This window comes from Lemur catta, chromosome 7, assembly GCF_020740605.2.
Source record: "Lemur catta isolate mLemCat1 chromosome 7, mLemCat1.pri, whole genome shotgun sequence".
Lineage (NCBI taxonomy): Eukaryota > Metazoa > Chordata > Mammalia > Primates > Lemuridae > Lemur > Lemur catta.
This window is the reverse complement of record NC_059134.1, coordinates 37,115,625-37,128,460: the sequence shown is the minus strand read 5'-3', so window position 1 is coordinate 37,128,460 and position 12,836 is coordinate 37,115,625. Positions and strand designations below refer to the sequence as shown.

Here is a 12,836-nt window from a genome sequence, read left to right as displayed (position 1 = left end):
CTTTCAGTGACAGAATTCAGGAGATTTGGGGGAGCTAAAGCAGCACCACAAAAGGAGAGTAAAGAAAGTTTTGTTTTGTTTTGTTTTGTTTTGTTTTGTTTTGCTTTACTAAAAGTAGGAGTTAGAAAGAGCATAGGAAAATATAGGAATTTCAAAGGCTTAGAGCTGGGTCCAAGCAACTGAGACTAGAGTAAAAGTGGAATTCCTCTGGGAGGAAGCTGATGTCTATGAATGAGATCATTTAAAGGGTAGTTTATGTGGAAAAGAGATGTTTCCCAGATTCAGAAGTTGAAGAGAAAAAGAAGAACTAGGAAAGGAAATAAAGAGTTGTCAGTGAAAAAGAAATAAAGACACAAGGTTGTGATACCCTGGAATCATCCATAGAAAATGTTTAAAGGAAAGAGAAATGGTTAACTGTGTCATCCACTCCTAAAAGGTCTAGTATAGTAAAATTTGATCCTTAGATTTAGCAATGGCCTGGTAATTATTAATTTGGAAGAGAGACATTATTATTAAGTGGTCTAAACAAGACTGCTTGGAATAGGGTTCACAGAGGATGGAAGGGGAGGAATTGAACACATTGGCCATATATAGCTGTATTCAAAGAGTCTTGCTGTAAAGAACCATAGGTGGAAGGAATAGTAAGGTCAAAATAGCTTTAAAAATGTTACAGAAATCTTTATGTAGTTATGAGAACAATCTAACAGGGAGACAAAAATTGATGCTAAAGGAGAGATGGAAGGAATTATCTGGAGAAATGTCTGTGAGCAGTCAAGATGGAGTGGAATGGGATTCAGTTCACACAAATCAAGGGACTGGCCTTTAACAGATGCACAGGCAATTTATTCCTATAACCCAGCTCCTACCAGTGAAAACAAGGCAGATTGTGTGGGGAGTGCACTCATATGGTGAGAGGATGTGAGGGACTCTCTTCCAATTGCCTCTATTTTCTCAGTGAAACAGGAAGCACCGTCACCAGTAAGGCCAAACATGTATGGGCTTGAGGTGGAGGATAAGATGCCAATTATTCATCTTGGAGGGTAAGGAGAGTAAATTGACTAGTAAAATGGAGTAGCATTTCTTAGAAATTCACAAGGCCTACCTGGAGCTAATTTTCACAAATTGAGATCTTTAAGCATGATTTTGTGTTCTTCTCTGGCTACAGAGTGTGTTGATACTTGACTTTAAGCTGGGGGCTGGGGGAGGGTTTAGCCCATGAAGAAACAATGGAGGGTGAGGAGCAATGTGGTTGAAGGTACACTGAAGGGAGTGAGTAAAGTTACAGACCATAGACTCTACCCTGGGGAGGGAAGGAATTGAGGAACTGAGAAGGGGGCACAGGAAAGGGAAAGGCTATTAAGATCGGAAGATTAGAGGTCTCAAAGGAGCTGCAATCATAGACAGAGGAGATGGAATGATAAGATGAACAAAAATGCAAATATTTGAATTTAAACATAGGAAGGGAATGAAGTTACTTTCACCCCTCACAAAGGAGGATGAAATCAATTCAGTCTGTCAAAGACGAGGGTTAAACAAAGTCCTATAAATGAAATACCACTTTCCCATTTATTTATGATAATGTATCTATTTTCCAGAGCTGATGATTCCCAAAAGTGGGATTGAGGAGTAAAGAACATCTGGGGAGATATCAGAAAAAGGGTCTGCAGAGTTAAGAAGGCATCAAGTAGGAGAGTTAAAACCATCACTGAAAGAGGGAGAGGCCTCACTAAATTGATAGTCAGTTGACTCAGACTGTGAGACTGATGAAAAACCCCAATCTAAGGCCTGGGCCTGTGTGTCAAATGGAAAGGAAATGGCAGCACAGAGGTTCTACACCGTCTCCAGAGCTTGGAAAGGCTTCTTTGCCCCTTGGCTCTGACCCCACTTTCACACCCCCTCTGCACTGGGTGTGGAGGAAGCAGGCAGATTTGATAACACCCGGTGCCAGTTTTCTTCAGGGCCAGCTTCTCCACACTTGATTCTCTTGTATTGATTTAACAAATGAAGGACTCTGCTGAGAGTGAAAGATACGTGCATCCCCTTCCTGTGTTTAAAGACAAATATCTGTGTTTCTGTGCATCCCATTTTATCATTTAATCTCTGTCTAGGATCTCAATTCCTTCAAGACCTATAATCTACTGATTTTAATACCCTTTAACTGTTCAGAACTCTCCTCTCATTTCCTCAACTCCTTCCCTCTTTAGGATAGAGTCCATGGTCCATAGCTACTCACTTCCTTCAATGCACCTTCAGTCACAGTGCCCCTCACTCTCCATTGTTTTCTCAGACTAACCCCCTATCCCCAAGTTTAAATGCAACTATCAGTAGATTTGCTAGCTGGAGGGAACACTGATCTTCTGCACTGTTGACTGCTCCCCTATCTGTATTGAAAGACTCTGTTCCCTTACCTTCTGTGACATCCCATTTTTCTGCATTTCCTCTTTCCTTTCCAGGTTCCACTAGCTCTGCTGTTTCTCTTTTTTTTAAATATATATATTTTATATTTTTTTGAATTTTTTTATTTCAGTAGATTTAGTAGTTACAAATGTTTTTTTGTTACATGGATGAAATATATAATGGTGAAGTTGGTGCTTTTGGTGAACCCATCACCCTCTGCTGCTTCTTTTAACGCTGATACTCCTTAGGATTCCATTTTCAGCACTCTATTTATTATGTTTTATACTTCCTTAGTAAATTTATCTATTCTCATAGTTTTGATAGCCATATTTTTGGTTACCATTTAGTAATGTCTCTCATGAGCTGCATCTGATGTTTGCAAAAATCTTATAATCAATGTGAATTCCCTAGAGGCACTTCAGGCTCTCCACCTGTCCGAAACTGAATTCATGAGCTTTCACGCCAGCACATTCCTTTTCCTGAATTCTTATCCTTCTCCTTGTGGCACCGACTATGCCCAGTTTCTTTCTTTCCTTTATGTCCCTCTAATCAATCTGTCAGTCATCTTATTGATTTCATTCCCATTCATACTATCAGCTCCTCATTCCTGACTAATCTTTGCCTATATCACAGCTTTAGGATCTTGAGTAGTATTTCTTCTTTTTGTCTTTATTTCAATATGGCACTGCAGCCAGAGTGATCTCTCTAAAATGTATGGTGTTCTTCTTTCAAAGTCATACATGTTTGGCATGACATACTAGGCATTTCATCATTGGCCCTTTGCTTACTTATTCTTCCTTAGTATCTCCTCTCACCTCTCTCCCTCACACTCTTAGCTCCTGACCATTTTAATCCACCAAGTGGACCATACTACCTTTCCTTTCCAGGATTCCAAATATTTTCTTCCCTTGTCTCGAATATCTTTCTTTCTTTACTGAGGTCTCTATTGAGCTAATCATTAATGGGATTTCAGCACTCAGTTTAGGTACCATTTCCTCTGGAAAGCATTTCTAATGGCCTTAAACTGAATGAGAGAAATCCCCACTCATGGCTGGGAGCCCGTAGTTCCCTGAATTTACTTCTATCACATTAGATTAAAACTGCATGCACACTTGCCTTTATTCTCCACTAGGTTATAGCTCCTTGAAGGCTGGGGCACTATTTACTTTTGCATCTCTAGAATTTGGCACCTACTAAGTTCTCAGTATATGTTTGTTGAAGGCATGAATGAATGAATAAATTGCCAGGTTTCTAGTAACAGCTTTGGGTTCACATTAATTGATAAAAAAGGAATCTACTTCAACAGATGAAAATGATTACATAATAAATGAAGCCCTGGTGTAGAGCACACAGCCAAATTAGCATTTGACTCATCTCTATTTATATGCAATGGCACTAGCCAATTTCAGTACCACTTGGACAGTATATATTTTGTTAAAATATATATAAGATTTACAAGCATGATGATGATCCTGGCTTTTTTAAACCACATACGGCCTTCCTAGTTTTCCAACTGATTATTCTTATCTGGCTTTAAGAACTATAAACCACATTCTTATACTTCATTTTAATTTTTAACACTAGCCTGGGACCATTCTTCTCCTTTTTTTTTTTTTCTTCTTCTTTTTATAAATGAGCAGGGCGGGCAGTTAAAACACAAAGCAATAGAGTGCACTGAAAAATGAATAGGTTCAGAAACTACAACTACAAACTGCCTTAAAGGAAAACTCATTCTCTTTTCATTACCTTACACCTCCAGGTGCCAAAACGTGCATTTAATTCCAGGTTTTAAAGGAGATTTTATGTCTACCCATAATCTTTTTGCATATAGTTTGCCCAGGAGAGGTTAGCTATTTTCAGTTAAAATTGATCCACCTTCGTCAGACTTGTGGTTGAACAGCAAAGACTAAAGGACATGAATCTCTTAACAACTTCTAATGGGCTTGGACTATACATATCATGCTCATTTTAAGTTTGGAAAACATCTAAAAATATACTTTTTTGAGTTTCAGAGAAATCATATTTACAATTTCACAGAACAGAAAAATGTTAAACTTAATTTGATGCTTAACACATAAAGTGTTATTTTCAAATCACAGAAATGTTTCTTGCATTCCAAAATGTCTCTATAAGACAGTATAATGATTCTAAGTAATTTTAATTAAGAGAAAGCTTACCAACAAAGACAAGTTATTTTTTATCTAAAATTAAGCTAGCAATGATTCAGTTCTAAAGCCAGATTCCCTGAACAAAAATGTCTAATTCTTAAAAGTATTTCCAAGATCAGCAAAGAGTTCAGTTTAATTAATACTAGGTACAGAAAAAAATTCCAACTCCTTGTTGTTCTTCGTAATTCATCATACTTTATATTTTTAAAAATTTTATCTATATACTAAACTTATTCTGCTCTGTGGACATAAAGGAGAGCTAGTACAATCTATTCCAGGCACTAAGTACATCTTTTCTAATCAAACACCTTGGGAATTAAAGAAAAATATGGACAATAGAGTTTTCAATAATCAATAAAATGGGACTTTTGTAATTTTATCCCCACCTAATAATATTAAGCTATATAAATTACATAACAAAACCTTTAGAATAAATTTCATCCAAATTTTTTTTAAGGTACCATAGTGAATTTGACTGCTTTTCAAGAACATGAGGTATAACTTACAGCCTAGTCAAAATATATGTGCTACATTGGACACATTTCCCACTACGTGATACATTTTAGGTGATGAAAATCCAATCTGTATTTATAGAATGTGAGTGAGAATAATTTTTCCTATTTTTTTTAACAGTAAAGGAGCTGATCTAATGTATTTGAATGTATACTGTAATATTAAGGCAAACTCAAAAAAGTTAATTTACAAATATTCCTGACACAAAGTAGCCTTTGAATGTCCTTCCTTCTTCTTCCCTGCCTTTTGTTCATTCTTTCCTTTTCTTTCCTCTACTTTTTTCCTTCCTCAATTTCTTTCTTTCTTTCTCTTCCTTCCTCCCTTCCACCCCTCCCTACCCCGTTACTCCCTTCCTTCCTTCCTTCCTTCTTTCATTTCTTCCTTCTTCCTTTCTTCTTTTCTTTCCTTTCTTTCTTTTTTTTTCACCAAACATAATTTCTCAAATTTTCAGAACATATTTAAAAACCTAAAAGTAACATTTTTTCTCACTCTAACTGTAGTTTACTTTTGATTGCTGCTCCAAGGAAGGTTTTCAACATGTCTTCAGAAGAAACAATTTTCTTGAGAACGAATAAACCAGTCTCTGCTGAATTCACTTTTTATTATTTTTTTCTTTTATAGAATATTCTGAAGCTCTTCCTGGTATCCCTACATCATATGCCGCTTTGCTAAGAATTAAGAAGAGTTCATCTTCATCTTTTCTGGGTTCAAAAACCAGACCACGGTACAGCAGTCCTTCATTAGGAACACTGAGTGTTTCTTCCCCTAGCTGGCGAGGAGCAGCTCAACATTACTATTCTCCCATCAATCTTTATCATTCCTCAGATGCCTTCAAACAAGATGGTAAGTATCAAAGAAAAAATGCACCAGATGGAGTTAAACAGGCAAGGCATACATTATTCAAGACTACTGCAGTAGAGATCAGACTATTACAATAGGAGAGAGAGATTGAATTCAACTGCATTTATAAAGGAGGCAGGAGAGTTTTTTAAGAATGGAAGTGAGATACTGGAAAATTGGAGGATGTTAGGGGAGATATTGGTCATTGTGATTAGGCCATCTGTGTTTATTAACTTGTGCTTATTAAAGTTAGGCTCCTACCCTCTCACAGATACTGGACTCTGTTTCTTGATGATTACATTTTAAATGATCAGCTCCCAGGTCCTGAGATAGACATTGCTCAGTTAGTTGTAAGGTTGTAAAAATGACAAGAGACTGGGAGATTATTTACATCTTAAAGGGGCAGAGAAAAAATTTACATTTGCAAGTTGCTAAAGTAAATGCTCTAAGAAAAGGAAAGTTAAAAGACTACAGTCAGGAAGAAACCTGCCTAAAGTTTATCAAGCTTAAGGGAATGTTAAGGCCATCTTTATCATAAGTTTGTCTTCTATTCTAAACATCTTTAAATATTTTCATACATTTAATTTTTATTTAATTATAGTCAATACCAATCCTAATTTAGGATTAAGACTCAATATACTCTTAGAATCAAAGTTAAAATATGAATTTGTAAAAGGAAACTTGACAATGAATAACAATAACCTTAAAACAGTCATATCCCTCAATCCAATGGTTTTATTTCTATAATATATTCTGCATAAGAAAATAATATACATGGCACACAAAGATATATGTATACACTTATCGTTACTTGTGAATGGAAAATATGAAATAATCTAAATGTCTAACACTAATATATCAGTTAAATTAATATTCTGCAGCTATTAGCATTATGGTTTGAACAACATTTTCTAGATGTTCTCTACCTCTGTCATTTTTGGATATACTAACAAAACAATGCAAGGTTAATTAACAGAGAGGTACACTAGCACCTGATTATTACCAGGCTCTATGGCAGTCCCTTTTTTATAGCTTATCTCATTCAATTTCCTCAACAAATATGTGAGATCAATATTGTCACTGCCTTCTACAGAACTGTAAACTCATGGGCAGATAAGTATATTTTACAAGGTCGCACTACTAATAAGTAGCATAGCCTATTTACATTCATATATCTACTGATTTTAAGACCAGTATACTTTGTGCTACATTTCAGTTATGACTGATGAAAGACTAAACATTAAAAGATACATTGTACAAGAACTAAACCACTTGGAAAGATTCTCGAAATATAAAATAAGGTGGTGGTGACAAGCACAGAAAACTTACTCTTTATGGTTATACCAATTGTTGCCATGTAGAGCATCATCTCATAGTGTTGACATTTAAATTTCATTTATGTATGGTGTTAGCACCTTTTTTTTTTTCAAACTATTTATGCTTAGTGTAAGTTAAAAATTCTCATTACAGTAAATTTAATGTCAGAATCAATCAGGCAGAGACATGTTGGGATTCATGTTCTTTAGGCATTGTTATCATATGGTAGAATATCATATTAAGGTAGAATATATTGAGTCATCAGGATTATGATCTACTCTTTTATTTGATATAATTTTCTATAAACTAGTGTTCTCCTTTGTCCTCTTGTGTCAAATGGAAGTTAAGGTAGTCACAATAATAAATAAAACATACTTAGAAAATATAAATTAAAACACATTAAAATCATGAAATCAATAAATATTGGGACATAAGAAAGAGCCAGGTATGAGACTAATTTAAAGTGTCTGCTGTTAATGCCTATATACCTGCTGTGGGCTGGTCCCATTTTGGATAATTAGCAGTAAAAAAAGAAAGTCTGATTAATCACATATTTCACAGTGTTTCAAGCATTAAAATGGAATAGTTTTTCAGTAAAAGCACAACTATCTGACACTAAGAGCAGAAAAATTTTTCTGGAGGGTCCTCATTAAGAGTTTATTTTTTGATATAATGGCCAGTGACATGAACATTACTTTCACTGTATACATAATAATGAATTTCATCTGTTTCAATGGAGGCAGATGAAACTCAAACAGAAGCAATGAGAAGCAATTCTCTAAAACTGTGCTCCTCAATCTTTATAAGTAAATTGCTTATTAAATATAGATCACCTTTGGAAAATCAGGGGTGGGACAAGATAATCTCATCAATTAAAAGCTCCCAGGTGATGCCATTGCTGCTGGTCTGTGGATTATACTTTGAGTAGCAAGGCTGTAGGCTGGGAATCAATTTAGTACAATTTAAGTCCTCTGCTGATTTAGTTTAATCCATACTTTAGAGTATCAGGAAGAATGGATAGTCTGAGTATTTTTCAAGTAATCTTCCATAACTATTGTTTTCTCATCTGAGCATTTGATAAATCTTGGCTAGATGTGACTTTGATTTCTTTCTCTCTGACAAGAGTCTAACATATGGCTTTTGTCAGGTAATTCCCTTTAGCCTTAATAGAGAGTAAAGCTGAGGTTGACATGCTCTTGTGAAAAATGAGAAAACTAACAGAGCCTGAATAGAAAGTCATCCTACTCCTGCTCAGAGTTAAGCCAAGAAGTACTCCAGATGGAGCAAAGATTTTTCTGAGAAATGTAAAAACCCACTTTTGCAGAGCAATTTGGAGAACCAATTTCACTTCTGGGTAAATAACCTAGAGAAACTCTTCAACGCATGTACAAGGAAATAAAAAGTATTTCACTGCAATATATGTTCAATAGCAAAAATTGGAAACAACTCAATGTCTATCAGAAGGGGAATGGATACATCAATTATAGGTATTTTATTCAAAGGAAAACTAAAACTGTTAAAGTGAATGGGCTATATCTTCGTGAAACAAATGAGTATACCTCAAAATATAATAGTGAATAGGCAAAATAGGTTACAAAATATTACATATAATATCACATTATTTATGTAAAATAATTAAAAATAATATATAGTATTTATAGATACATATATATGCTATACTTTTAATACAAGTACTTGAGACAACAAGTTTACCATAGTGCTTACCTCTGAGGATGAAGGGAAAATGAAAGCAGGAAAATAATACCAGGAAAGGGAAGAGGGATGATCTTAACTTGTGGCATTTTATTTCTAAAAGAAAAAATCGGAAACAAATATGATGACACCCGTAATAGGCAGACACTAAAATGGCTCACAGTGATTCCCACCTTTTGGTATTTATAGTAATCTCTCCCCTTATCTGTTGTCTAAAGCTATTAACTTGCTTCTGAAGAATAGATTATGAAAAAAGTAATAGGATATGACATCCAGCTGTAGGTTACAAAAGACTCTGGCTTCCATCTTGTTTGTTTTCTTTTGCTCTCTGGTTTGCTCACTCATGCTGATGGAAGTCAGCTCATGTTGAGAGCTGACCTATTGATAGACCCACTGAGAATGGTCTCTGGCCAACAGCACAGGAGTAATTGAGGCACTCAGTACAACAACCCTTAGAACTGAATCCTACCAATAATTATGTGAATGAGTTTGCAAGTAGATCTGTACCAATTTGAACTTAAGGGTGAGACTGCTGCCCCACCTTGGAAAAAACACAGAGCCAGGGAACCTGGTTAAGCCACATCTGGTTTGTTGACCCATGGAGACTGTAAGATAATAAACACATAATCTTTGTTCAATTTGTGGGTATCTTCTCTATGATTCTTACTATAGTTCTATATTTTTTACAGAAAATTCTTCTTACAATTCATAGTTTTAAAGTTGCTTTTATGCATTTCATCTATTTTAATTTTCTATGTCATCTTGTGATCATCTCAACAGGTTCGTATTCTTTTCTAGGAAGCAAATTCCTATATTCAGACAAGATTTGTTTATTCAGGTCTTGATTATGCATTCTTTGCTCTCCTTTGTATTCTGTACAAGGCCTACTTTTAGTTCTATTTGTTACATTAACAGATGCTACAGAGAAAATCTGAAAAAAAAAGACAAAAATTGAAAGTATAAGAGATAAAATTTCAGTCTTTCCACTATTTTACTTGTTAATAGTTTATATTAATTGCATTCTACACTACTCTTTCTAATACAAATTATCAAATATATAAAACTAAAGGAAATAATTTCATAAATGTTTCTTGTAACAATATATCAGATTTATTAAATTTTAATATTTTACAATCTTGCTTCAGGGGGGTTTAACATAAACTTTGTTCAGAGCTGCTGAGTATTTTGCTCAGATGTCATATCTCCTTTGCCAGTCTTAGAGGAACCACTATATTAATTTGTCATTCATGTGCATGTATTATCTCTCTATGTGTCTAAGCCTATAAAATATATGTACTAATCTTTTAAAATTTTATATAAATGATATTGCATATATAATTCATGACCTACCTTTTCTGGATCAAAATCAGACTTCTGAGATTCATCTATCTTGACATCTGTAGGTCTAAGTTCATTTCATTTCCTGCAAAACTATATTATAATTTATCCATTCTCTTTCTGTAGACAGTTAGGTTATTTCTAATTTTCTGCTGTTACAGTGTCAAATGAGTGGATTTTTTATTTTATTTTTGTATGAATCCATGGCAATTATGTTATATGTGTTTTAGGAGTGCAATTTTTATATTAAAGGATTGCAACTTTTCTGGATATTGTCAAATTGACTTCCAAAATGATTGACACTTCTACCAACATTATGTGAGTGTTCACATTTCTCCACATTGTCACCAATATATAATGATTTTTGCCAGTATCTTGAATACAGTATGCTATTTCATTGTGGTTTAATTTGCACTTCCTTGAACAGTGAGGTTGAAATTTTATCATGTGCATATTGAACATTCTGTTTTTCTTTTATAGATATTACTTATTCATATGTGTTGACTATTTTTTATACAGATATTTGTCTTTTTATTCATCTGTACAGATTTACAAATGAAATTATCACTAGTTGGTTGAATGCATTGCAAATATCCTCTCTTAACACTTGGCTTGTCTTTTTACTTTGTCAATAGTATCTTTTGTTGGATAGAAGTTTTTGATTTTAATAGAATCAGAAATAGCAACACTCTCCTTGGTAGTCTGTGCTTTTTGTATCTTAATGAAAAACTATTCTTAGCTTGAATTTTATTTATTTCCAACTTTAAATTTTGATTTTGATGTTCAAGTATTTATACTACATGAAACTATTTTTATATGTAATATGAAGTAATGACCTGATTTCATTTCTTTTCTTCTATTTTTGGAGTACTCTTTTGGAGTATTTATTAACTAATATAATTTGTAAAATCACCTCATGTTTTCAAATATACTTTCAAATCCTTCAATAACATGGTTTATTTTTTGTTAAAGATATTTTTCATATCTTGTGTTACATTTATTCCTAGATCTCAGACAGTTTTTGTCTCCTAGAAAATAGAAATAGTAAGTATAGTTGATTCATGATCTGTGTCTATAAATTGGTATCTATAGTCCTATGGCTCTGTTTCTGTTGTCTGTTATTTCTGTTAGTTCTTACTTGTATGTCCTTGTCTCATAGTATGTGGTAGATACTGTATTAGAAAAAATTGTTTGTAAAAATAGCTAGCTGTGTGCTCAGGAGGAAACAGAAAAGGTTTGGCTAAAACTAGCAGTATCTGCCACACTCTTCTTTCTTTGGGATGTTTTTTCTCTTTTCCCATGCTTTCTGTTGGATAGCTCATGTTTTCTATATTTAATTCCTCTCTGTTGTTTTGGATTTTATACATTATATACTTATTCCTTTAGTGATTACCATTAACTTAGTCTGTTCTTTTAGTGATTATCTTTAATGAACTTAACTAAAAAATTTCCCAAATGTAAAGTTATTGAATAATTTGATTTTTTCAAACATGATATGTTTTCTTTAAATACTTATTACTTTGTCTTGTGCTAATTTTACCATTTTCAACAAAAATATGTATTAAATCAATATTTAATTATATTTTCCATATCTTATTGGTATCTGTAGTCATAATTTCATCTATCATAATCTTTCTATGTGTTCAAATTTTTTCTTAATGAAGCATATTCTATAATGATGAGGCCATGACTGTGGTTAACTATCTTAGTCTTTATATGTTTGATACTATCTTTATTTTGCCTCCACTCTTGAATGACAGATGATTTAACAGGGTGTAAAATTCTAGGTTGATAGTTATATTCTCTTAATATTTTAAATATCTACTGGCTTCTCTTGTAGCAGGTAAATCTGTTATCAATCTAATTCCCATTCTTTTATAAATAGATTGCCATATGTGAGTTTTTCTAACTCTTGACAGTTTGCAATTTTACTGTGTCATTTCTAAAAGGGGACATATCTTTACTTATCTGCCTAGTACATATAAGACAATTTCAAAGAGAAGATAACATTTCTTTTCAAATGTGCAAACTTCTGCTCTCTTCCTTCAAACACTGCTTCATCACTAATTACTTTATTGTTTCATGGGAGGAAGGCTGTCAGTGTTTTGTGTGTGTGTGTGTCTGTGTGTGTGTGTGTGTGTGTATGTGTATAAAATATTTAAATCTCTAAGTTACATTATATTGGGTGGATTTTTAATAGGCTATATTTTATTTGCCAAGTATTTTATCAGTTCTTTTTTTACAACCATATAGTCTTACTACATTTCTAAACTTTTTTATGTTTTATAATTGCTTACTCATTTTAAGGAAATTCATTCTTTCATGTATATCTTTGAGTATTCTAAACACACACATTTATTTAAAGTCTTAAGTTAGGCAGGATTTTAAAATGTATTTTATCTGGAATGAACTATTGCTCCTATTATTGACTTTGATTTTTTTGCAGCATTACCTGTGTTGGAATTTTTGGTTTTCTTTGCAGGTACACATGGAATAGAAGCATTTTTACTTACTTTATTTTCTCCTCTCTCCCTCTGTGCTTACCTCTTA

At 33.6% G+C, this 12,836-nt stretch overlaps 1 protein-coding gene across 3 annotated transcripts in view; it reads left to right on the top strand.

Moving 5' to 3' along the window:
• Nucleotides 1-12,836, top strand: part of CNTN5 (contactin 5) — a 1,109,255-nt gene that overhangs the window by 649,419 nt on the left and 447,000 nt on the right. For 2 of the 3 annotated variants that reach the window (XM_045556882.1, XM_045556883.1), the window contains one exon: nucleotides 5,700-5,921. The exons of the other annotated variant lie outside the window; for it this stretch is intronic. In XM_045556882.1, the coding sequence (XP_045412838.1) occupies nucleotides 5,700-5,921 (222 nt within the window). The remainder of the gene's footprint in view (nucleotides 1-5,699; nucleotides 5,922-12,836) is intronic. 3 annotated transcript variants of the gene reach the window in all.